Source organism: Struthio camelus, chromosome W, assembly GCF_040807025.1.
Source record: "Struthio camelus isolate bStrCam1 chromosome W, bStrCam1.hap1, whole genome shotgun sequence".
NCBI classification, from domain to species: Eukaryota; Metazoa; Chordata; class Aves; order Struthioniformes; family Struthionidae; genus Struthio; species Struthio camelus.
Genome location: NC_090981.1, coordinates 13059908 through 13086515, shown reverse-complemented (window position 1 = coordinate 13086515; position 26608 = coordinate 13059908). Strand labels below are relative to the sequence as shown.

General features: G+C 41.3%; 1 protein-coding gene across 1 annotated transcript; it reads left to right on the top strand.

The window, feature by feature from the left end:
• The first annotated feature begins 238 nt into the window (after window positions 1–238).
• LOC104140893 (intracellular hyaluronan-binding protein 4) lies at window positions 239–26130 on the top strand. The gene is made up of 7 exons (XM_068925485.1): window positions 239–680; window positions 12087–12237; window positions 12998–13159; window positions 15260–15343; window positions 21661–21826; window positions 23603–23785; window positions 24855–26130. Exons 1-7 carry the CDS (start codon window positions 302–304, stop codon window positions 24909–24911), a joined length of 1182 nt encoding a protein of 393 aa, XP_068781586.1. The 5' UTR covers window positions 239–301; the 3' UTR covers window positions 24912–26130.
• The last annotated feature ends 478 nt before the right edge of the window (window positions 26131–26608 follow it).

Sequence of the window (26608 nt, the reverse complement as noted above, 5' to 3'; positions counted from 1 at the left end):
ATCAGCTTGCACTCAGGCGGCTCGAGCGGCAGCCTATGTTGGTCGGCGGGCTATTATTGAATATGAGGGGCACCGTGCGCTAATTGGCTACAGACCCACCTCAGGGGCGGGGCGGAGCGGAAACCAGCACTAGGATTGGTTGTTCGCGCTTGCCATTGTTTAGCATTGGTCATCGCGTGTTGGTGGTGGGTGGGACCGGCAGCGTTGATAGGTGGCGGCTTCAGGTGGCTGGGAGCTGCTGCGCGCCCATTGGTTGCTGGGGCTCGAAAGGGGGCGAGAGGAGCGGCAGCTACCGCCGGCGATGTTGAGTCGGGAGTGGTGCTGTGCCCCTTCCGTCTCGCGGGGTGGTTTAGCTTTGAGTAGTGGCAGCGCTGGGAGTCCGGGGGTGGCTGCAGCGATGATGAAGGGGGCGGTGGGCAGTCTTGTGGCTGCCGTCATGCAGGAGAGCTTTGGCTGTGCCGTCGACAACCGCTTCTACCAGCTGTTGGATGACGAATCCGACCCCTTCGACATCCTCCGTGAGGCCGAGCGCCGCCAGCAACAGCGCAAAAAGCGCGATGAGGTGGCGGCAGCCAGGAGAGCCGGCCCTAACGGCAGGGCTGACGCCGCCAAGAGGGAGTCCCAGAAGGAGCGCAAGCAGCCCGACAACCCCCCAGCGCCCGGAGTGCTGCCGCAGCCCGGTACGGTGGCCCCGCGCTGGGAGAGGGGAACGGGCGGCAGTGGCTGTTGGGGGACGCGGCCCGAGGGCGCTGCGAGACGGGGCTGGAGCCTGGGCAGTAGGCAGGTGCTGGCCCACGGTTTTCACTCCGCTGCGTTTTTTTTCCGGGGAGGACTTCTCTTTCGAGTGTGGGGGTTAGTATCTTGTTCAGGCATTGAGACAGCGGAACGAGACACTGGATCCCGCCGATGGTGGCCTCGGTAATACATTTAGTTTGTTGATTTCGAGAATCGGATCGACGTTCCTGTTATGGTGAAGGGGCTGAGAGCGAACCGGGGAAATGACCGAGTCCACTGAGCTGTAAGAATGTGCTAAGTTTGCTCCTTTCTGAAAAAGGTAGTGCACCTACCAATAATGCTTAGGAGTTACTCTTGTAATTTCATTTACTTAAGTAAAAGCTCTTGCTCTTCCAGCTACTTGGGAGTTGTGACTCCAGAGAGGTGTGTGGATGTGCTCTCGTTATTTTCAGGTGAGCGTCTCTCTCTCTCTGCCCCCCCCCCCCCCCCGTTTTGTTTTGTGATGGAGCTCACTATTCTAAGACTCTGATGTGATGAGGAACAAGCAGTGTTCTTAGTTTTCTGAAGATTGAAAGCCTTTATATTTGGACTTATACAGGACTGAAAAGCCCCAGGATTTTCTGTTGTAAATGTATACCTGAAAGTTCACTTGAGGAAGCAAGTGATAATCAAAGTGTTACTTTGAGTGACTGTACTTCAGTATGCACTTCAGACTCCATCTTACAGAGTTCTGGTGGACCCAGAAGGCTTTAAAGGGAAAACAGGCTTTTGGATGCTGAAATTAAAACTTCAGAAATAATTCTGAGAGAAATGGAAAAGCATCTTGTTGTGTTGGTATTAACTCTTCTACTATAGCATCTATTGTTTAACTACTATTTTAGCATCCCTCTTGGTACATTTCAACATTTGGCACTTTGGCCATCTCACTTCAGTGGTTTGAAGCTTCTAACGTTGCTTTCTTGGTATCTTTGTGACTTTTTTAGCACCTCAGGCTCTTTGAGATTATAGCATGGACTGTGGTCTCTGCTCAGTTTGTCTTAAGCTTGCATTGATGTCTGAATTTTTAAATAAAAGCTCTTTATTTCCTAGGTGAATTCTTTTTATCATGATGTTAAAGAGTGGTCTAATTTGCTTGTAAACTGCTAGGTTTTGATGCTAGCTTTGTTGTGGTAAGTCTGACCATTCTACTTTTATATCAAAATGTCTGGGAGACGTCCTTGCAGCTGAAGGTTCTGCTGGGCCCTATCTTGCATTTGTAGGGTGTGTTGTGTGCTTCCCCCTACCTTGGGCTATTTCATTTATTTTTTTTAAAAAAAAACAACTGATGTTGAGCTTCAGGTTGCTGGATTTGAGACAAAATCTAAAGAACTATTTAAAAGCTGGCTGATGACTGCCTAATGTTGAGAAACTTTGCACAGAAGACTGGTTTTCTCCCTCTTGAATTCATGTAAATTCCCAGTCTCTTGCTACATAGAATTGCAATGAAACTAACAGCATTAGTTTTCATTTTCTCCTGTAATATTAAGTATAGAATTGCTCAGTGCAGCAGCTTCTGTTAGGTTCACAGTAGCAACTTAACCACATGTTTTAATACCCTACACAAAGGAGGATGCTCCATAGACATGTGCCCCTTGCATCAGCATTATTGCTTCATTAAGGCATTGCCAGTGCTACCAACTCCATTGCATGGATTTAAACACTTGTACTACCCAAAAAGCAATTATTTATCTTCTGGATCAGAGACTCTTCAATGCCAAATGTGCACTAATTAATGACCATCTTTGTAGGAGAGTATCTTACAAGTAGTCATTTCCAAACAATTGTCTAAAACTATGGTCTCTTGAGATTCCTATGTGATTTTTGGATCTCTGTCTGGAAGACCATAATTCACATTAGTAACTGGCTTATTTCAAGGATGCTTTGCTTTCTTTATCAACATAAGACAAAGGACCCTGTTCAGTGAAAAGCAAAATTTAAGTTTTTGATTTGAAAGCTCTAGAGTGAGTAGTGGCTGTTACTAGTAGCCTGCTGGACCATGGAAGTAGAAAAGAACAACTTTTACTTCCTACTTGTCCATAGGCATCTTTAACGTGTAGATTCTGGGCATAATTCTGTAAAACAGTCCACAGGGTTACTGAAGACAGTATCTTTAATTATTTTCTATTACTTTGATGTCAAGAAACCCAGCTCCTCCATGTAGAGGCATTGGGTGTGTGCACCTTGTTCTCATTTCCTGCTAATTTAAAATGGGGAAAAAGAATGCTGGCTTATAGGAGGCTTTAGGGAAGTGAATGAACATCTAGTTTAAGAAGAGCTGACATTTGCTCTGAAAAATACTGCACTTATTTCTTCAAAGAGACTCTTCTGGATTTTGTGTGCTCCTGTGTTTGTATCTTGGGCTTGTTGTGAAGTAAGGATTATAACTGTACAGTGCTCAGGATGATAAACTAGGGCAGAGAGTTGAGACTTGGGCCTGCTTGTGCACTCTTGCTCTTGATGTGCTCTCTCTGCAGGCTCTTTTGGGATATGCTTACTGAGATAGCATCATCTGGTTTAGGGCACATTCAATGATAGCATAGCTGACAAACATAAAGCAAGTGATGGGTAGGGCGGAGGGGGGGGAATAGGTTTTTGGAAGGGGAAAACGGCATTTTACTTGGGTCATACAGTGTTGAGAGATTTGGTATACAGGATTCAACCTGAACTTCTGGATACAATAAAAGACTCAGGGGACTGTCAGGTTAATGGGTGAGAATGAGTAACCAATCAGTAAATTCCTCTCACCAGTTGAACTTGGCCATAAAGCTTCAAATGATGGCCATGTCACTGGAAGACTGGCCCTTTATTTGAGGGATAAATAATAGTCATTAAATTGACTAGACCTGTAAACTAAATGGACTGAAAGACTTTATTTCCTATTAAATTTTTTTAAAGCTGTCAGATTTAGGGTGCAACTCTCTCTAATTTCATTTTGCTAATTAGGAATTAAATACCATAAAGGAGCATCTAGACCCATCTGAACAGCTGAAGCAGAATCTGATTTTATGATTGAAATGATAAAATTCAGTCTGCATTGTACTACTCTTATCTGATTACTGGGATACATTGCTTATCTGGGCTGCAAAAATGTTGGTAAAAGTTGACTTTACTTTTTGATTATTGTATTATTTCTTGAACCTACTAAATGTGAACAAAATAGTCTTTATGTAAAGTCTTGAAGCAAGTCTAGACCTTCTGTATGATTTCAAACTTCTAATACATGTAAGGCTTTGAAGTACTCGGACCTTTTTTCTTTAGTGCTAAGTTTTGATGTTAAAATGGGAGATGTCCTTACAAAATATTGTAACTCAATGTCTTCATTTTTACTTGGTTCATGACTGCCATTTCCAGAAGTTTTTTACTCAATTTCTGGGAAATCATTCAAGTTCAAAACAAGTCTCTGAAGGTACCAGGTAATTAATAATAATCTCTGAAATAATAATCTCTCTAAATAATAATAATCTCTGAATTACCAGGTAATTCAGTACTTAATAGGTTAGATTCTAAAGGTTTATAAATTGATGCAATTTGTAACTTTTTTTGAATTTTTTTCTGGGGGGGGAGGGGGGAGGAATCTTGATTTCATAGTCTACCGAATATATTAAACCTACTTTTTAGTCATAATGATCTACATTCATTCTCTTGGTCGCCCCGCCCCCCCCCCCCCCCGCTGGCGCGTGCTCGTCGCCCGCCCCGCCCCGCCCCCCCCCCCCCGCTGGCGCGTGCTCGTCGCCCGCCCCGCCCCGCCCCCCCCCCCCCCGCTGGCGCGTGCTCGTCGCCCGCCCCGCCCCGCCCCCCCCCCCCCCCCCCCGCTGGCGCGTGCTCGTCGCCCGCCCCGCCCCGCCCCCCCCCCCCGCTGGCGCGTGCTCGTCGCCCGCCCCGCCCCGCCCCCCCCCCCGCTGGCGCGTGCTCGTCGCCCGCCCCGCCCCCCCCCCCCCCGCTGGCGCGTGCTCGTCGCCCGCCCCGCCCCCCCCCCCCCGCTGGCGCGTGCTCGTCGCCCGCCCCGCCCCCCCCCCCCCCGCTGGCGCGTGCTCGTCGCCCGCCCCGCCCCCCCCCCCCCCCCGCTGGCGCGTGCTCGTCGCCCGCCCCGCCCCCCCCCCCCCCCGCTGGCGCGTGCTCGTCGCCCGCCCCGCCCCCCCCCCCCCCCCGCTGGCGCGTGCTCGTCGCCCGCCCCGCCCCGCCCCCCCCCCCCCCGCTGGCGCGTGCTCGTCGCCCGCCCCGCCCCGCCCCCCCCCCCCCCCGCTGGCGCGTGCTCGTCGCCCGCCCCGCCCCGCCCCCCCCCCCCCCCGCTGGCGCGTGCTCGTCGCCCGCCCCGCCCCGCCCCCCCCCCCCCCGCTGGCGCGTGCTCGTCGCCCGCCCCGCCCCGCCCCCCCCCCCCCCGCTGGCGCGTGCTCGTCGCCCGCCCCGCCCCCCCCCCCCCCGCTGGCGCGTGCTCGTCGCCCGCCCCGCCCCCCCCCCCCCCCGCTGGCGCGTGCTCGTCGCCCGCCCCGCCCCGCCCCCCCCCCCGCTGGCGCGTGCTCGTCGCCCGCCCCGCCCCGCCCCCCCCCCCCCCGCTGGCGCGTGCTCGTCGCCCGCCCCGCCCCGCCCCCCCCCCCCCCGCTGGCGCGTGCTCGTCGCCCGCCCCGCCCCGCCCCCCCCCCCCCCGCTGGCGCGTGCTCGTCGCCCGCCCCGCCCCGCCCCCCCCGCTGGCGCGTGCTCGTCGCCCGCCCCGCCCCGCCCCCCCCCCCCCGCTGGCGCGTGCTCGTCGCCCGCCCCGCCCCGCCCCCCCCCCCCCCCCGCTGGCGCGTGCTCGTCGCCCGCCCCGCCCCGCCCCCCCCCCCCCCGCTGGCGCGTGCTCGTCGCCCGCCCCGCCCCGCCCCCCCCCCCCCGCTGGCGCGTGCTCGTCGCCCGCCCCGCCCCGCCCCCCCCCCCCCCGCTGGCGCGTGCTCGTCGCCCGCCCCGCCCCGCCCCGCCCCCCCCCCCGCTGGCGCGTGCTCGTCGCCCGCCCCGCCCCCCCCCCCCCCCGCTGGCGCGTGCTCGTCGCCCCCGCCCCCCCCCCCCGGCACGCTCTTCCCCCCCCCCCCCCCCCCCCCCCCCCCGTCTGTTTCTCTGTCTCTGTCGGTCGCGCTCTCTCTCTGGCTTGCTTGCTCTGTCTCTCCTCGTTTTGTCGTTCTTAAACTGCACGCTGAGGATGAGGATAAAGGCTGTTTGTAGGTATTACAGCTCTTGTAATTCCATCCCTTAACGTTAACTCAGTTCACTCTTAGCAAACTGCATTTGCCAGCCTTTTTATTCAAAGGGCCCAGTTGCAGAGCTTGCATTCTTTATCAGTCTAGGCAAATTATATTTGTTGAGTATGTAGTAATAAGCTCTGTTCAGTTGAAATCTTTAAGCCTTTTTCTGCTAATACCTCTAAAAGGTTTTCTTCTTTCATGTATGTTTCACAAATCATGTAACATTTGGATGTATTTCCTGAATCTTGTCCAACTACATTTTTAGCTACTGTTTTAGGTCAATATGGTACGGAATGCTTCTGTGGACTTTTAAGTTATACTGGCTGCAGTTCTCACCTTTTAAATAATTCAAGTATCGTTCTTTCAGAAACATAGTCATAAGGATTCTCCAGAAGAAAGCTGTGTAGGCAATTCTGTAATTGAGTACCGGCACACATGGAAACAAAATATCACAAAGTAGAGTCTAGCTCCATTTAGCTCTGTTTGTGCGGCATGAAATAGCTGAAGCCTGTTTTCTTGTATTTTGAGAGCTAGTAGTATTAATTTGCAATCGTTTAATTAGCCATGTCCATGTTTTAGTTCACAACATTAAATGTTTGAAGATTAGAATTAGAATCATGCATGTAGGCTTATGCATGTAGTCAGCATGGATTCACCAAAGGGAAATCATGCTTGACCAACCTGATAGCCTTCTATGATGGAATGACTGGCTGGGTAGAGGAGGGCAGAGCAGTGGATGTTGTCTCCCTGGACTTCAGCAAGGCTTTTGACACTGTCTCCCATCACATCCTCCTAGGTAAGCTCAGGAAGTGTGGGCTGGATGAGTGGACAGTGAGGTGGCTTGAGAACTGGCTGGATGGCAGACCTCAGAGGGTTGTGACCAGTGGTGGTGTCATGGGAGGCCCAGGAGGGGCAGCTGAGCCCACCACAGAGCATCCTCACGCTCTGGTCCCCGCATCACTCCACACTACAAGAAAGTTTTGGGGTGGTGGTATAGGTGTCCCTGTCACTTATGAATGCATTCACAGTTGATGGCCAGAAACAAATAACAGTTTAATGTGTACCACTGGTAGCAATAACTATTAAGATTATTTAGCTCAGTAAACTAAAATGCCTAAGAGCTGCTAAGTGATGTTGCAATATATGCTGTGAATGAGCTATAAAATGACAAATGAAATTCAGTATCAGTAAATATAAAGTAATATGTGTGGGTGAATGTGCATGGAGGTGGGAGAGCAACATTGCTAGCTATATGTACTATGGAAGATTTTTTTAAGCTCTCTTTCCTGAACTACAATAGCTTGAATTAGAGTGATTGGGACTGATAGTATTAGAAGAGCAGGTCTATTTCTGTTTACAGTCTAAAAACTAAACAACGTCAGGAATTACTGAAGCAGCAGTAGCAAGGAAAACAGAAAAAGAATTCTTATGCCTTTGAGTGAATCTGGTGTTTCTACATCTTGAAGAGTGTGTTCTTTTGGTTGCTTAAAGATCTTAAAACTAGAAAAGGTACACAAATGAGTGACAAGCATGATCAAAGCTATAGCATCACTTATGTATTAAGAGAAGTTAAGTTTAAGCTTTTTTGGAAAGAAGTATGTGAGGGTACAGTAGAAGCTTATGTAGAACTGCAGGTGGCACTTGGAGAAGACAGAATATTTATTTACTGTTTGTTATTATGCAGAAATAAAGGGATATCAGTTCAGACAGATTTTGTTAATTAAGGAGAAGGAATGCTTTTTCTACAGAGTGTAACGGACCTGTGTCAATTCTTGCTGTAGGACAATGTTGATGACGAAGGTATGTATCTGTTCAGAGAGAAATCCCAGTAAAGACGTCGGCCCTTCTGTGGGTCTGTCCCTCCATAAAGTAATGCTTACAGCCTTTGAATCAAAAAAAAAAAAAAAAGCAAGTGTAGACTGTCAGAAGTTGGGAAGTGTTTTGTCATTGTTTTGTTTTTTCCCTAATTTTATTTTGCTATAAAATATATAAACCTTTGATCTGGTCTGCTGTGGTTGCTCTAACATTCACCCTAAATGAGTCAAAACAATCAGTGTGCCTTTGTTCTGTTTCAGTATATGTTATGTAGATTTGGTACTTCCTCATTTCAAGCTGTGTCTGTGGAAGTGAAGTATTGATGCAATTGTCTAACTAGATTTGAGTATTAACTTTTTAGTGGGATGAGTTGGTTTCCAGCTTATGAAAATCCATAAAAACACTCTGGTACAGCATTGTCAGCTGGATTTTTGGGTCTGAATACAAGATTTTGGTGGTGTTCTCAGCAGTAATCTCCTTCAGCCCATGAGTTGCATGCAAACTGCCACCATCACCTGCCATGCTCCTTGGATAAGGGAATGGGGGAGTTGGAACAAAGTTTCAGCTATAGCTTTGTACTGACTGATAGCGGTTGCAAGTTGGGCTCTTTGATGTTTGGCTAATGGAAAACAGTGAGCCTGCTGCTAATTTATTCTTTTTTTGGAAAGTGAGAGCACTTTGTCTCAGCAGGGATCAGTGAGTAGTCCACAAAAACTAGAAAAATGTTTCTTCCCCAGTAAAAATTCTACTAATTCTACTTGTTTGAGGACAGGTAATATGCATAGAGAAACTCTGGGTGGAAGCTAGACAAAGACTCAAAAGGCAACTAGAATTTGAGTTATTTTAAATCCTTTTGCTAATACATAGATGTCCAGTGGCAGGGAACTAGACAGTGCAAGTTCTTAGAAATAGTGTTTCTGCTTTCCCAGTTAAGTTTGGTGAAACAAGCTTCCTAAAACACTTTCTAGAAAGTCTTCCTACCTAAGTGCTGCAGTAAAATCTAAAATAATACTGATAATGAAGTATTACTGTGACAAAGTGAAAACTATTTAAATACTTTAGCTCTGTAGGATGTAGAGTTTTAGAAATAGTTGATTAAAACTGGGCTTTTTGGTCACTAACTGACAATGTCTACTTCTAGTACCTGGTAATTTTACTGTTTACAGGTGTCATTCTGTCTATGGCTCAGCTGTCTCTGCTGGGGGGGGGGGGGGAAGCTGGATTTGTTGAAACTGTTCCAAGCATCAGAATTTTTCTGATTTATCAGTTCAGAAAGTGAAGTGATGGGCAACTCGGCTGATAGACTAGACTGGTGCAGTCTCCTCCCAGGAGAGTAGTGGTGAGGTGAAGAAGGGTGACCTCTTCAGCTTAATACTGATGCAACTGGAAGACATGTGAAAAACACCTTAAATAAAGGCAAAGCTTGGTAACTAGAGAAGAGCAATATTCAGTTTTCCAGCATGGTGTTTGTAAGACCTCAGGTAGGTGATCCACAAAACTCTTGAGCTGTTTCACAATTTTGAAGGAAGCCTGTCTACTATTCTATATATGTAAACAAATAGACAAAATTGGAGTACACTAGAAGTAATTAATGAAGGTTCAAGGCTTAGCCCCATTCTTTCATTGTAAATGAAAGCCATCATGGCAGCACTATGCAAGACTGCTCTTGTTTTTATCATCTTATCTCCTCCTTCCCCCCCCAAAAAAAAGGGGGGGGAGGGGTAGGTACTTCAGCTACTTAAATGGATCTACATTGTGACAGGCATATGGCAGAAGATTAAAAATGAATAGCTTAAGCTGTCACTGCTGCCAAACCCTAGTTTGCTTTGCCCTTATATACTGAGCTAAAAATTGTGTTGTATTTGTACTAATTCAGAAGCAGGTCACAAGTTTTTGCCCTGCTGTTTGTTAGAGAAGTGTGGTTGCTACAATTGTACAGTTTTAATCCACTGCTGCATGTCTGTCAAACCCCTTTAAAATTTTTTTCATATGGGTTATAAGTATCTCGATCTTTTTGGTATTTAAAATTAATCTGCAGCATCTGTGACAATTACAGCCATCTGTTAGAATCGAAGTGAAATAGCCTTACGTTGAAATCAATAGAGTTGACTGCTTTGTCTAGCATAGTCAGTGCTAGTGAAACGTGCTACACTGGCATGTATAGTAAGAAGTCTTTTTTTTTTTTGAGGTACTTCTAAGGGGTAGCGGCTAACAGAATCAATGATTGTCTCTCTAAAATTACTTTTGCATCCTTGTTATTTTGGCATTGCTTTCCTACTACTAAGGAGTTATCTGAATCTCGAGGTGAAATTGAGGTTAATGTTAAATATAGGGGAAGGTGATCTCAGGCTACTGTGTTCTTGTCAAGTTACTCTATTTGGAACAACTGATGTTTCTGATAAGCAGTGAGAGGCTCAAAAAATAAACAACTATGCACCCTCTCATTGCAATTCCCCATTCAGATCCATAAGGTATCAAAAATGAGATCAAAAGGAGTCTCTACTGGCTATGCATAGCAAGATTCCCAATTTGGAAGTAACACTTGTATAATAGGTGGTACAGTTGGAATGTGCATACAGTGAACACTTTTTCCAAACAACACTGCAGTAAGTTTACATACATTTGAATTGCTTTGTATTATTTATAATTTTGCTTTTTAGTAAAGCATTCTAACTTGAAAAGCTTAATCTGAGGCTAATTTCTAAGTTGTCCTTTATTTAGATTTTTACATCTTAATTTTTGGGAGGCAAATACAGTTGCTGTTGTAAGGAATGAGGAATTCTAAACCTTGAGAAAACATAATTGTTGGAATATACTATGTAAAGTGGTTTGCAATTTAAAAAACACCAAAACTAGAGTTGCTTGTGCAATACAAATTAAACCATCTTCTACATACAAACATGGCTGTTCTTACTGCATAACAAAAAGCTTTATTTACCACCATTGAGTGGATAGTTCTCCAAAGTTTTCTTTTTAAAAGTGAGGTCAGACCTTTTTGCTTGCCCCCTGTTTGAACAGAAGTTTGTGGGTTGTTTTTTTTTTTTTCTTTCTCCTTACAGAGCTATAAATTCATTTGCATCTTAATATTGTGACACAGAGTAGGGTTTTTCCTTTCTATATACTAGAAACCTGAGGCACAGTAGCCAGGACTGTCATGTATTCACTAACCTAAGTTCAGAAACTTTCTTAGCATTGCACAGGTACTCCTTGTGGAAGGAAGAGTTCAGTTTCATTGAGTTGAGATCAGAGTTTCTTTCTGCAGTTCCTTGCCTGATTCACTTAGACCTAAAACTTCTGCAAACAATAGTATAAGTATAGGGGTCTAATAGATGAAAGGCTTGCTTCCTTCCAGAGAAATTTGTCCTAAATAGAGCGGAGAATTTGGGGAAAGTGGAGAAGGAAGTGTATAATGAACTCTATTCTTATACTAGATATACATGGGTTGAATGGATAACATTAACTTATTCTGTTTTCTAAAATGCAATTCCCCTTCCCCCCCCCCACCACCTCTTCAACCACAGCAATAGCTGAACAAAAGAAAAAACAAAAAAACTTAAATTTCATCTTGGACTACATTGTTCTAGAATTAATTAGCAGTGTTGAAGCCTTTGTACTTACTGTATGGGTTTCTGCTATTTAAACCATGACTCAGTGTTAGTAAATGGTTCCCTTCTCCACAGAGCTGTAAGAGAAGGTGCTGACCCCCATTTTGTTGTTAATTTCATCAGCTGTGAGCTTAAAATAGAGAAGTGTAGGCTCAGCTTCTAAATTCAGTTCATCTAGCAGGAAGTGTTATCTGATCAAGAACTAATGCCTGTCTGTAACTACCCTAATCTTCCCCTCTTCTCTTCGTTGTTCCTTCAGCAGTCCTGCAATTCATGTCTTCCAGCCAAGTTTCTGTCTTGTTCTGTAGTATGTTAGCAAGCTCTTTGAGACAGCATAGGAGAAACAGTTTTTGTTCTTCCTTTCTATGTCTGTGAGCAAAATGCGATTTTCCTCTAGCCTGATTTATTTTTATTTTTGGAAATGACTGAACTGTATCTACACCAGCCAAACTTCTGTCTGAGGCAGACTCTTCAATGCAGAAGGGAGAGTAACTCTGCCACAAACGCTGTCTATTTTAATGTTAATTGTGTGCTTCTAATATTTTGACGGACTCAGGATTGGAGAGGGTAAAGGAGAAGACTGTAAGGTAGAGTCAACTCACTCTAGTCAGTAGTTTAACTGCAATTCAGTTGATTAATGTGGATTATTTTAAACTCTTAGTAATTTGTGTGTGTGCAGGCCAGAAGCGAGCTCCTAAACGAGGAGAACAGCAAGGATGGAATGACAACAGGGGAGCAGAAATAAAACAGGACAAATCTGAGTGGAGACCCTCTTTCAGGGAATACCGTTCCTATGAAACTGAAAGACAAGCGGAATTCACAGTAGAAAAGTATGTATCCTCTAAGGAGGTGTAAGGTGCCTCATAGAGGGTCTGCACAGAGGTGGGAAGGGGAAGACTGAACTTGAATAGATTTAGTAGCCAGAGGTGATTTGAAGGCATAGTTGTATTATTAGTGTGTAGATTTGGTGTGAGATTACTGAGGCAGTTCACATCTGTCAGAGCTGTAACTTCAGTTTCCCTGCAGATTGATTTGGAGTTGCTTTTAGTTGTGTTGTATTTCTAACACTTAACAAAAGTGTTAAGGTCTGGAAACTTAACCCTTAGTCTGCAGCACAAACATTATATTTTTGAATTCCCATAACTCCAAGTTCTATAGAACATGTGGTGCAGATTCAAATTAGAACAGACTTTACAGTTCAAACTCAAAATATACGTTTGTTATATGCCTACTACTTTAACAATGAATGCAGATCCGTTTTGCGTTCTCTGTAGGTAACAGAATAATTCCATCTGAACTCTTAAGTATTAAGAGCGTGGCTGTTCTTACTTTCCATCGCAATGGTTGGTATTTTAAAATTCCAGAGACCTTGTTAGCAGTTGCATATAAATATGGGTTTGAACAGTGGGCTTATTGCCTAATAGTCACCAAAATTATGACACTAAGTGTTTTTTTTGTTTTCACTTTTTTCAATAAACAGCTGAAGTTTCTATTCCTGTTATATGTAATCATTCCCTCTTTGTGTTCACTTTATACCTATTTCTAATGACAAAACTACAACAAAAATCTGACTATAAAACTTCTTTTTAGACCAATTGAAAGATTTGACCATGAAAGGCCAATAAGAGGACGCAGAGGAGGAAGAGGTGGAATGCGAGGTAGAGGAAGAGGTGGTGGAATAAATAGAAGTTTTGATGGCTTTGACCAAAGAGGAGAACGGGGATTTGAAAGAGAAAATGGGAATGATAAAACGTAAGTGTTCTCATATGTTTGTTACCTAGTGTACAAGTAAACAGTACACTCAGCACTTTAATAGTATGTCAAAGTGTTCTGGCTCTTTTATACTCAAGTGAGTTGTCAAAAAGTCAGTATTGGTTTTAGTTTGAGGCCCTGATGGAAGAAATAAACTCTTAAACTTAAACACTGTTCCTCTCCCTAGAGGAATGAGAACAGATAACAAAAAGGGTAGAAGTGGAGCTTGCAACTGGGGAACAGTTAAAGATGATGAGGCACAATATATACTTGTGCCCACCATAGATCACTTTCTGTGGAATGGATATGGTCGTGGTTTCAAAGTTTCATGGATATTCTGAGCTTTATTCCTCTTGCTCTTCATTAATTGTGATGAGTGTAGTTTTACAGTTTTCTGAACTCGTGTCTCCTTTGTGCTGGTGAGATGAAATGTAGCCAAAAGCATGGTGACATTCCTTAAATGAGGGTATGCCAAAATCTTCTTGATGGGGGCCAGGAAACCTTAACTGGAATAAATTATGACCCCTCCCCCAAATATTCATGTAAGTGGGACTCTGGTATTTATTGACATTGCTCCAGTGCCAATTAAGAACTGAAGCCTTGTCAGTGGGCATAAGATCCAGTCCTTTTTTCTCAAGTCTTATGTATCATGTCTAAATTGTAGATGGCAAAGCTGTGATGCAATTCAATGTAGTTTTGGAGATAATATTTAACTGACCATGCTACTGAAATACATTATAAAGCATGTAAGGATTAGTGACAGAATTTGGAAGTTTATTAATGATCAGCTAGGTTAAGAACCTCAATTCTGTATTTTTCTTGCTGGCTTCTATTTGGGTTTGCAAAAAAAAAACTCACTAGAAATCTTTTTTTTCCATTCTTTGCACCTCAAAAATACGCTTTCAAAAGTTACTTGAAAGTAACTTGTTCTAATATGTGGCTAGACGAACTTTTCACAAGCAGGTTTTGATGAAGCTTAACTTTCATTTAAAAAGTTCTCTGTCCACAGAGAAAAGACAGAGCTTTCAGTAGAGATCTTTGGCCACATACACATTCATGCCCAAAATCATAAACAAAATTATATTTTTAAGCATAACTTAGAAACATGACATCTGGCAGTCAAACATGGCAATATTAATCAATGTATGCTAGATTTCTTAAGGTTATTTGCCTAAAAGTGGTATGGGTTTTTTTTTTTGGGGGGGGGGGGGGGAGGGGGGACTTCATGGGTAATAGTTTTGGGTTTTGATGTTCCAAGTCCTGAAAGGTTGCACTGCCTTTCATCTCTTACTAAAAGTAAAAGATTTGTTAGGTAGTTGTGCTTTTCAAAATGGGAATCAGTTATGCAAATACAATAACACAAAGTAGCTGACCAACAGCACAAAGCTAGCTTGTGTAAATACACTTTTTAGGATGTCAAGGAAGATTGTGTAAACTTCATAAGGAATCTTAACTTTAAACTTTATTTTCTCTCCCTACCTGAAACTTTTAGTTCAGTAGCATCAGCTTCACAGCTTATGAGATAGCAATACCTTGTGTAATGTGATGAATCTGGTAGAAGTGACATTAATTGGGATCGTCTAAATAAGGCAAGAGATGTTTTTAAATTAATTGTGCTTAATGATGCATTGAGGCTAAAAGGTATTAACTTTACGAAGTGTATGCTTATCAGTGTAATGAAAGTAAGCATGCTATTGCTCTTATTTGACAGTGAACTACTGTCAGTGTTACAGAAAAGATAACTTCAACATCAAGTATGAATTTTTCTGTTTTAATAGTTGAAAATATACAAAACCAAAAGTCAGTGTACTGTAATCAAGCATTGCCATTAGTTTTCATCATTGGAATATACTGTCTTCATGTGTGCTTTTTCACTTCTTTTGGGGGGAATAAAAGTACATAGAAATAGTTTTCCTAATAGTTCTTATTCTTAGTCACTCATCTAGTCACTTAATATATCAAATTCCTCCTTATAACCCCAGAATTCTATTATTAATTAAAATGATTAATTTTATGCCTGGAAAAAATGATGGATTGATCTACAAGTTTTTTTCCCCAATGTGACCCATGAAGACTTCTTGTTTTTGTTTACTGTTTTAGTGAGATGGAACAGACTGCTCCAATGGAAGAGACTGCAGAAACAGCTGAGCAGCCAGGGGCACCTGAAAGAGAACCTCTGAACAAGTATAGTCTGACTGAAATATTTTCTTTCTAAATGCAAAGAAAAAAAAACCTGTTACTGGTATTCTTGACCTCTATTGGAAGGTATACTTGAAATCTGAACTGGGAAATTTTGCTAGTGCAAATATTTAAAAATAGAAAACTCCCTGTATTTCTGTGTTAATCAACAAAATGAGTCCCTAACTCTAAAGCATTTAAATGCTGCCGTAATAATAACAAAAACTTTCAAAGTGTTGGTAGTCTTTATGTACAGAAAGTCTAGCTTAATTTAAACATCTGCAAATTGCATTTGGTTGATCAGTGATGCTTATGTTCCTAAGGTTTGACTACCGGGGGGGCCTGCATATTGTCTGTTACCTGTTTAATTTGGATAATTTGTAAAAAGCTATCCTGCCTTTCTTAAGGTACCCTATAAGAAAAAGGTATTCAAGGTACCTGTGCAATCAAAAACATTTAGAATACACTAACAAATTCTCAAGGGAGTAATTGATGAATTACTAATACCATATAAATGCCTATCATTCATGAAGGGCCTCTGTAACTTAGCTAAATATTAACATAGCTATTCAGCTTTTTAAAAAACTTATGATGCCATTACTCATTTTAGAGGCTTGTATCGGGTTTCCCCTTCGTGGTAGCTGAAATCATACCCAGCAGTTCAAGCTCTCTGTAAATGTGTCCTGACATCAGTTCTGTGTGGAACATAGGACATGAAAAGTATACTTAGTACCAAAGGCATCTAACAGTATCTGCCAGTTGGCTTTAGTTCTTTTCACTTTTTCAAAGGTCACTAAGTGTTTAGTCAGACTGTGAGCCCTTCTGAATGACTTTATTCCTTTTCATGTTTTTAAAAAAGCTTAACATAGGAATATTCCACTGAAATCTATAGGATTCAAAAATGCAAGTAACTTACATGAAACAAACTTCTGCATAGTATTTCAGTGCTGTAAATATTCTGAAGAATCTCAAATCTGTATACAAAATAAGTGCAAGTGTTATATACCTCATTGCAGTTACTTCTGGGGCTAGTGTCAGCTTGGTGACTGTATTTTAAAAAGGGAATGTTGTGCTAAGTAGTGCCTGTATAATTAGGGATGGTTATATGGAGTACTCTTTAACAAGGTGGTGCTATATATTTTTTTATTATTAATATTTAAAGGCAGAAGCTGGTGGAATACAGTTTTCAGGTATGATATGCTTTAAAAAATGAATTTTATAGTCTTGCCTGCTTAGGTTGCCCTTGCTCTCCAGAGTTGCTGTCTTCTGGCAGGTAGCATTCACCACCAAAAGTTTCTAGCCAGGTTACTTTCCACTTTCTCCACAGCCTCAAGATTGTGTGGATGTGTTTTGTGGTTGGGGTGGGGGGGTGGTTCCTCCCCCCCTTCTACTGCCAGGATTGTTCTCATTTTGACTTCTTAAATGCAGCAGCTCTGGGGAATCTTTCTCTTCTACTGTTTAGTTGCAGTTGTGTGCTTGCATTGAGATAAGAGATGAAAACCTTGTGTGTTTTTTTTTTTTTTCATGTCTCCCTCCCCCATTATAACTGCTTCTAAAAAGAAAAGAAACACCTGGAAATTGGGAATAATCTATCTGACTGTGTAGAGCTACTGTATAGCTTTCTGGTGTTCTCCTGGCTAGCTTTAGTGCAACTCCACAAAAACATCTGCAAACTTCTATAAACTACTGGCTCTTGCCTTTAGGACTGTCTACATTGCTGTTCTTGAGCTTATGTTTGCAAAGTGTTGCTGGACAACAGTTTCTTTTATACTTGCATAATGTAAACAAAGTTATAATTTCAAAGATCTTCAAATTCTCTTGACTCTTCAACATCTCTGCTGTTTGTAGCATCCCAAACTGCATGCTTGTCTTTTTTTTCCCTGCAAGTAATAAGTATCAAATAATACTAGTTCAGCTGTCCTCACAGCTGCTTGAGTTTCTGTTGGACTTGTCTTTGCAGTGCAAACAACATAAATTTGTGTTGCCTGCTGCCTTCAAATGAATAGATTCCCCCCCCCCCCCAAGCATGACACAGTCTAAACAATTTCTTATCAAAGGTATTTGCTGAGTTAGTATTCTGTGAATTTTCTTTCAATCTCAGTGACACAGGAGCTATGTATTCTTCAGGTCATTTAATAGGAGGCTTTCAAAATCTGTCTCCAAGTGGTCTTTTTACCTGTCTGCCTTTTTAAAAGTGATATAAAGCTATCCTTAGAGTGGACCAAATCTTAAGTATTTGGCTCAATGTTTTTCTTCTGTAGTTAACTTGTACTGTTGTAGCTTGGTTTTATCTTACCTTGTGTAACTTTAGAGTTTCTTAAACTGGTGGTTGTAATGCTCTAAGAGCCATGGTTCCTGTAAATGATACTTAATGGGAAAGAGTCATGTCATAGGAAATTCTTATTCAGTTTTCATCAAGAAAGCATTGTGCAGCTAAGTGATGGAAAAAACTGATCAGAAAAAGCCCCAGTATCAGTATTTTTAATGTCATGAAAATAATTAGCTGAACAGCTGAACTGAATGCCATTCTTCCAGTCCTTGTTTCTGTGTATTACTGTGTTCATGTAGAGCAGTTCCTGGAAGAAAGATATGCATAGTAAACAATGCATAGTTTAAGGATTATAATCATCCATTAAAAACACTGAAGCAGTAGGAACCATTACTAAAAACTCCCAGTTTGGTATTTTGGTATATACTTGCATTGGGGAAATTGTATTCACATGTCCAGAGGCCATGCTTAGGTATTTGGCACTATTTTGTAAACATTGGTGTGCCAAGGAGCTTATCAACTTCATTAATGAAAATACCCAATGAGCAGTTACTAAAAATGAATAGGATTAGAAGATGGAAAGTAATGCACAGAGTGCACTTCTAGGTGGATTCTGTGCCTAAAATAACTTGCTACAATTGTGTCTCTATCCAAAACGTGATATGTAGGTTCTCATTGTTGTGTCTTGCTAATGGGAGATTTTCCCCTTGGGTTCTCAGTGTTCTAAAACATGTTTCTTCTGTTAATAACCTAGCAGTTCAAACAATCCTTTCAAGTAAAGATCAAATCATGCTCTCAAGTTGAGGAAACCAAAAAATTGCTATGTAGGCTCCAACATTTCCTTTGCAACAGGAATGGTTGTTTTTGATAGATATGCATACCTATTTAAATAACACCTGTGATTGCTATATAGCAGAACATCCTCTGTTGTACTACGATCATAGGAAATTAGTCTGAACGGAGTCTTACTGACCCAAGGCAGGACCAACTATACCTATATCACTCTTAATACCTGTCTAGTTGCTTATTAAAGTCCTCTGGTGATAGTTTTCAGTATCCCTGGATGCTCTTTCCAATGTTTCTCCATCCTTTAGTGTTAGAAGCTACTGTGGTGGTATTTCTTTCCCCCCTTCCAAATATCTTACCTTAATTGCTATAGGTATGCAAAGATGTTTTTTTTTTAGCATTAAGTATTTTTATTCCTCCTCAGCTCCTCTTCAAAGACTTTCCTTATAGGTCATGTATTTTAGACCTCATATCTATTTTGTTATTCTCTTTTGAACTCTAGCTGTTCCCACTTGGCACTGACTGGAATATATTACTCAGCTGAGACATGGTGTAATCCTTCCACTCTACTAGGCAATGATGTCTGTTCCAAACAAAACTCCTGTTGATGTATGTCCTTATAATGTTACACTGTTTAAAAAAAGGGCAAATGCTGTTGATCTTAAGGTTCAGTTTGACTAAGTTACCTGCAATAATGTTTTGGGGTGCATGGGGGGGTTCCTTCAGAGCTTCTACCTTGCTAACGGTTCTTCATTCTGTGTTTGGGCAGCTGATACTTTTGCCTGAGTATTTCTGTTCATCCTTGGGACTCACATTCTGTTTTTATTATTTTTAACCACTTATTTGGGCTCTTTAGGATTTCATAACACTCAGTCAGTGCTTCAGTGTTCTTAAACACATGCACTATTGTCCTTTTCTTCCCTGGACTTTGTGCCATAGAAAATGTAGTGAATGTATTGTTACACTGCAAATACTGAAGAAAGCTGGTCTTAAAGCTCCACTCAATTACACATTCTTCTTAAATTAAGAGATTAATAGCTACTTCCCAAATGTGTGTTGCAGCCAGTTTTCTATCTTCCTACAGGTCTCATCAAGGACTGAAACTGTCTCCCTAACATGATGAGACTTTTCATGGCCTTCCCTAAAGTTCAGATACTTGACTTACTGATTCTCTTGTCAGTGGCTGTTGCGTTGTGGGTTGTGTGGTGTTTTTTTTTTTTTTTTTTAAGGAAGAAGTTAGATTGATTTGATTAAAACCCCTTTTTTATTAGGGTGTTTTTTTCTGGATGCTTACAAATAATTGTTTTTTTCTAACAAATATTCCCAGAATTGAAGCTTCAGATAATTGGTCTGAAACTATCTGATTTCTTCCTCTTCAGGATGACAAATTGGAATGTTTGAGGTGCAAGCAGTTCTTAAATGCTCTTGCACATGGAACAAGATCTGTTGGTCTCTTTCTAGAAGTAACTGAGTCTTTTACCAGTATCCTTTTCATTTAACTCAGTAAATGAGTTAACCTTTTTCTTGACAGTCCTTTTAATAATATAGTCAGATCATCTTAGTATGGAATTACAAACTGTTTACCATTCATCTTTGTTTTCACTTTTTTACACCTGAAACTTCCTAAATAACAGGATATGAAGGCATGTCAGAGGGTAGGCATGTAGTACAGGACTTGCATATTTTTTTGACCTTTGTCTTTTTTATGAGGTTTATTTCTAAATCTATTTTGAATTAGACCAAACCTAAAGCTCTCTTACTATTCAGTTCAGTTTTGTGCTTCTACTTGTCATATACTAGGTGCTTTGGGAAAATGATATAATGTTGACCAGCAGGTATGTGCAAGATCAAGTAGAAAGAGGGAATAAGCCTATTCTTACATAGGCTAAATCTAAATGTACAGAACATTCCCAACAAATGAGTGTGTCTTGCTAGGGAACTTGTACAACTTCAAAGACAGAACACACAGTTCCCTAACTGTTACTTGTCTCTGCATCTTTCTGTGATTAAAAACTAATTTCCGACTTGCATCTAATCAGCTGTATATTTACACTGGAAAAATCTACTCTTAATTTTCAGGATTTAGTAGAGGAAAACTTGAACTGTGATCCTGCCAGGGAAATACATCGGGGTGGGGGGGGGGAATAGTGTTAGTGAAATACTTAGCCATCTTTAACTATTATTGCCATGCATGATAGTTTGGCGTGGGAGAAGAGTGAAGCAGTTTCTCAAGTATCTGGGACTAATCGCTGCAAGGCTTCCTGTAGTTCATTGTATCTGATTTTGTTCTGCAACAAACAAATGTGATGAAATGAGTTGTGCTCTCTGCATCTGGCCCTGTTTGCTAGGGAATAGCTTTCTGCAAGTATCCTTAAAAGGTACACCTGCAGCTGCTGGTCCTGGGCAAGATGATGGTCAGCATCAGAAAAATGGCAGGAAGAATAGTCAAGTAGTGATGGGTGATGGAGAGTGTGTGTCTTTTTTTTTTTGTCTCATTCCATGTATCTCTGAACAGACATACAGCCTTGGATTTTTTTGTTTTAGTTCAAAAATATGCAAGGCAGACTCTGACATGCTCCTTATGTTTTCCTAGAACATGTCAGCATTATTGCACTTTGTGTGACAAAGTTGAACTTGGACCAGGGTTAATCTGTGTGTTTTTTGGCAGGTGATAGATACTGTCTCCTTGCACTCTACTGCATCTGACAAAAGATGTGAAAGAATCTTGTGAAATTCACAAAGGACCTATTAATAATGATGTAGAAGTTTCCATATATGGTTGGCTCTTTTTAGAGGACTGAAAGCTGTACTGAAACATGACTCCATCTCATGTTATCCTGCAGTCAACAAAACCTTGCAATTGAGGTGTTTTAACCTGCTTGGTGGTGGGTGTGGGGGTGTGTGTGTGTATATATATGTATGTATGTGGGAGGGGTCTCTTTATTATGGCTATATTTGCTAGGAGTAGATCCACTGATGTGTTTGAACTTACAATACAACTGGAAAAATGCCAGAACTTATTACAGTAGGTTGCAGACAGCATTTGTTCATGAGACCAGCTTCAAGCAGGCCATAAGTATATTTCCAACTTTATATTAATATAAAACTCACCTAAAGTTAGTGTGGGGAATAAATAAAATTGGAGATAGGATAGCAGTTTAAGAAGCATTCCAAATGCTTCGTATCCTTTCTTTTAGAGACTAGTGTTCTTGTTCATCTGGGCATGTTGCAAACTAATGGTTTTTACTTTACAACTATAAACCTTTAGAGTTGCTGAAGGGGAGCCAACGAAAGAAGTAGTTCAAGAAATGACGTTAGATGAGTGGAAAAATCTTCAGCAACGGAATCGACCAAAGCCTGAATTCAACATCCGGAAGCCAGAATCCACTGTTCCTTCCAAAGCAGTAGTGATTCACAAGTCAAAATATAGCGATGTAAGCATTGCCTCAGGAATTCTGTAAGCTCTGCTTTATGCTCAGGGTTAGGAAACTGTCTCTATTCTTTTTCTGCTTGCTTTAGTATAATCTGAGCAGACTAGAAATCCATATTCAAGCATTGTTACTGTAATCATATATGTGCCCCCAAACTTGCCTTAAACTTATCACCTATTCATTTTTCTTTTCAAATCATTGCCCCTATTTTATATGCAAATATGTAATATATCAAATAATACTTATCTCAAATTGTTCTAACTTATAGTTCAGGCTTAGCAATATAAAATTTGTGTCCTTGCTGCTGTCACCTGCATAGATCTCTGGTAACATCACTGGAGAAACTTGGTTTACTAAATACTACTTTTATCCTAACTTTGAATCGTGTTTAGCATACTTGCCAGTATACGCTTGCATATATATATATATTAAACTTTGGTCTTGGCATCTGTTAGTCTTGATGCTAAGTGTCCTATCTATTTCTCATCTGTGTTGGATCCCAGCTTTCATTGTGCACTTGGAGCATATGACTTTTTTTTTTTTTCAGTTTTAGGGTCCTGCTTCTTAGAAGTAACTGTGGAGAGCTTGTTCTATAGTCATGTGCTTCTCTTCCCCCCCCCCCCCCCCCCCCCCCCCCCCCAAAAAAAAAAAAAACCCACACCCTCTTGTTCCACCATATTACTGGTACTGACATTTTGGGGAGGAATTGTAGCTTATTGATATGATTGGGAAGTGTTGGGGAGAGGGGGGAGGATTCACTCAGATTATTGCTTGCCTTGATTTTAAATTTTGGGGGTTTTTGGGGGTTGCGAAAGTATTTGCATATAGTCATAGCTTAGCATGGTGGAGTTCTGATCCTTGATTAAGGTATGTGTGCAATATACATTTTATTCTTTGTGTAGTTCTAATATTAACATCCACACTTGCAGCTTTTTTTTTATAAGTCTTAATCACTTTTGATCATCAAGCCCTTCTAGGGATCGATTCTAATACTGAGGTTGCCTGTGTCCTTTTTAGCACAGCTTTTGATGATCACAATTGCCATCATCCCCACCTCCCTCTTCCCCTGCCAAAAAAACAAAATAATGAATAGCTTTCACAGGCTCTGAAGAATATATGCAAGCTTATTCTTTTTGCTCCTAAACTTTCTTAGCTGGCAGTATCAAGGGACCTTATTGAAATGAACTTGGAACAGGAGGTACAAGAATTGCATAACATGGACAAGTCAGATCACTGTTTAAAACAGTGTATAAAATAACTGATTCATCAATGCATGGGGTGAGTTTACATATATATTGGCATATTACCTCAATGCAATGATGAGAAAGTGTTACATCCACTAGCTCCTGTGGACACAGATTTAAAACAGCAATAATTTCATGTCTACAGACAAATAGAGTAATAGATCAATGTAGTTACTGTGCTTTAGTATAGCTTTTTAACCATTTCAAGATAGTTGTAGGAATAAGAAGCTTAAGCCAGATTCTCTAGTTCCTTAGAAAACCTGTAGATTGTATTGCTGAAAACTTTGTTATTATGGAGCTGGTTTAGAAGACTTAGTACTCAGGACTGTATGAGTCAACAAAGAAGCAGCCCAGGCATCTGGGAAACTGATTGTCTTGCTTCTGTTCAAACCCTGTGTAAGTTAAGGTCTGTCTCCAATTCCAGATGTCATCTTGACTAATCTGCTGCTTAGTTTGCAACACAAGTGTGTGTGCATTGGGGAGGGAGGAAGGTTGTATGTAGAAGTTCTAGGCTTTAACCAGATGCTCTTTTTAGTTGCAAAAAGACGACTTTGAAGATGATTCTCACGTCTTCCGAAGAGCAGTAAATGACATAACATCTCAGCTGGATATTAATTTTGGGAGTCTCCCTCGCCCTGGCCGTGGATCAAGAGGAACACGAGGTGGTTGTGGTCGTGACAGACGAGTTGAGGAGGCAGGGCCTCAACCGGAAGTAGTGGTAATAGTGTTTTGGGGTTTTTTTTTTTTTGCTGCTTTTACTTTGTATGAGATGATAGATTTCATTAGTGACAGGAGAATTACTTCTAATTCCTACCTCAAAATATGTTAACCTGGTTATTTTGACTTCCTGACCCATATCGAGTCACTTAAAATTAAATTCTAGTTCACCTTAGATAACTAACACATAACTTTCAATGGTCAGATTACTATTTGCTCTAATGGTAACTAGAGGAAGGGATGTAATGAAGACTTGTTTCTGCAATGAGTTTTGGTATAAATGGGGAAGTAATTAAAATGACTAAAGACTTGTTTGTTGTACAAGAAATAGCAATGTTATGCCCCGATAGCACTTTGAGAGTGAAATCGGTAAATCTGGGACCCAATAGATGAAGACGCAGGAGGTTACAAGTGTTTACTAAGTAAGCTGAAGACTGTATTAAACTGATTCAATGAAAATGGTTTAAATTAAACAAACTTATGCTGACCTTTTCCCTTTTAAAAGGAACAAAATCTGAATGCATTTGACCATTTAAAAACATCTTTAGTCGTCAGTGACGCAAGGTCTCAGTTTACTTTTGTCTGGCATGAGTAAAATACTTGCTTTAATTAAAGTTTGAAACTTGAAGAATGATATGGAAATGATTTGATGCAGTTTGCCTCATCTGAATGAAAGGAAGAGGCTCTTCTAAGATATCAGACCACAGATTTTAAAACTGCAATCTAAATATGTGCAATAGCCTTAGAATGTAAAAAGCTAATAACCCTGTTTTTTAGTAGTGTGCATTATGGGTGATATTGAAAGGCTGACTTTATTTTTTTCCCATTTCAGTGTTGCAGATCTGGTCCTACCCAGGCAGTATACCAGTATCATAAACATGTTCACACCATAACAATAATGGTAGTCTTTTGAGATAAAACATTTATCCCTTCACTTTCACAGAAATACTATAAAGATTTAATTTGGATGACTAGAGGAATAGAGCTTTTTCAGGGTAAAAACAAAAAAGGCTGCCAGATGCTTTGGCAATGCATACAACTTTTATAAACCTTCCTTTCTCACTTTATAGGTGCAAATTGTTGCTCCAAATCCTGATGACCCTGAGGATTTTCCTGCTTTAGCCTGAAGGAACTATCATGAATGATGGTATCTCAAAGTAGCTGTGAAAAGACCAATTTTATATTGCTGTGGAAAAGAGTCTGAGTCTACAGGAAAAACTGATTTTGTGTTTTTCTTTTTGGTGTGAAATGATTGTACCCCTTTGCTATTGGAAGGGGGTTCTGGAGATACCAGTGGACTGGAATTCTGTCACAGGTTCCAGTGTCTCTCACTGTTTATGGAAACTATGTGAAGGCTTATGGTACTCTACTACAAGGATTCAAATGAAGTTCAAGAGTACAGTGTTTAAAATGTGTATATAGCAATTATCCCATCTGGATGTGATCCTGGGCAATATGCTCTAGAGGACCCTGCTTGAGCAGGGAGGTTGGACTAGATGATCTCCAGAGGTCCCTTCCAACCTAAACGATTCGGTAATTACATCCTGTTTTCTAGGACAGCATGGTGAAATGTAAGCTATACAACGTAGTCTGCAATTGGGACTCTAGCAAAACACCGTAGACATCTGAAAGCTGCTTTCCCTATTTCTTTGAGTGAAGTGTACCTTTGCATATCTTATGCAGTTACAAGTTGCAATTCTTTGGAGGTTGGCAAATAAAGGAAAGTGCTCATTGGTTTGGGTTTGAGGTGTTATTTTCACAAGTCAGAGTAGCAAATTGAAACTTTTGCTGTTTGGCTGTAGTCCAAAAAACCTAAACATCAATTTTTACTCACCCAAAACAGTGAACTCCTCTCTAGGTAGGAGTGATCTTAAAATTAAGACGGGGTGTGTTTGGGGGGTGGGGGGGATGTTTGCAGGATGTGTGTGTGTTTTTTGGGGGGGGGGGGGAGTGTTTTGTTTTTTCATTGCCTGTAGTGCTGAAATCTCTAATCAGAGTTTAACTGTGTTTTGCTCTAGATAAGATACCTGCACTGATGTTTTTTCCAGACTTAGTGACTATCATTCACTCTTTAGCAGGCAATTACTTTGTGAGGAAAAGGCAGTTCAAGCATTTGTGCAAGTCTGAAACAGACTACTTAACATGAGGTGAAAGCATAAAGTGATTCTTCAAGCATAAATTAACATATCTCTCTTCTTGGAGCAAGTGCAGAGAGTTTCCTTGTTTGTGAAACAGGCTCTGCTTGAGAGATGTGTATTCTGCTTTTTTAATGTGTGCAAGGTAAGGGTGAGAAAAATATATTGACCATTTATAGTCAAGTATTTAAAATAAATGAAATAGACCACCATTTCTTGTTATGCAAAAAGTGTTCCTTTTAGGGAAATTCTCACTTCTGAGAATTTTTCACTTTCATGGTAAGTATCAGGGTATGTACCATTTAATACAATACTACTTTCCAAAACTGAGTACTATGCAAGTGCAGAGGAAGAAGGCATACATAAGAACCCTGTTGTTCTAACTGGCCCTATGGTGTGTGGGTTTCTCTTGTTTGTGGTTTGGTTTTGTGTTTGTGTGTGGTGTTGTGTGTGTGTGTGTGGTTTTTTTTTTTTTTTTCTCTTACTGGTTACTAGTATCCCCACAATTCAAATACAATTATCCCTTTTCTGAAGGGAGTCCCCTGAAGTGTGGAGCCAACACTTTTACTTATTTTTGAAATCAGAAAAGGTGCATCTGGTAAGGATTTGTGCTTTAATTAAAGGTTCTCAGGCAGGTGAGATTTTTTAGGAGCACATATGTTATGAGTTAGTGTCATAGAAGACAACAT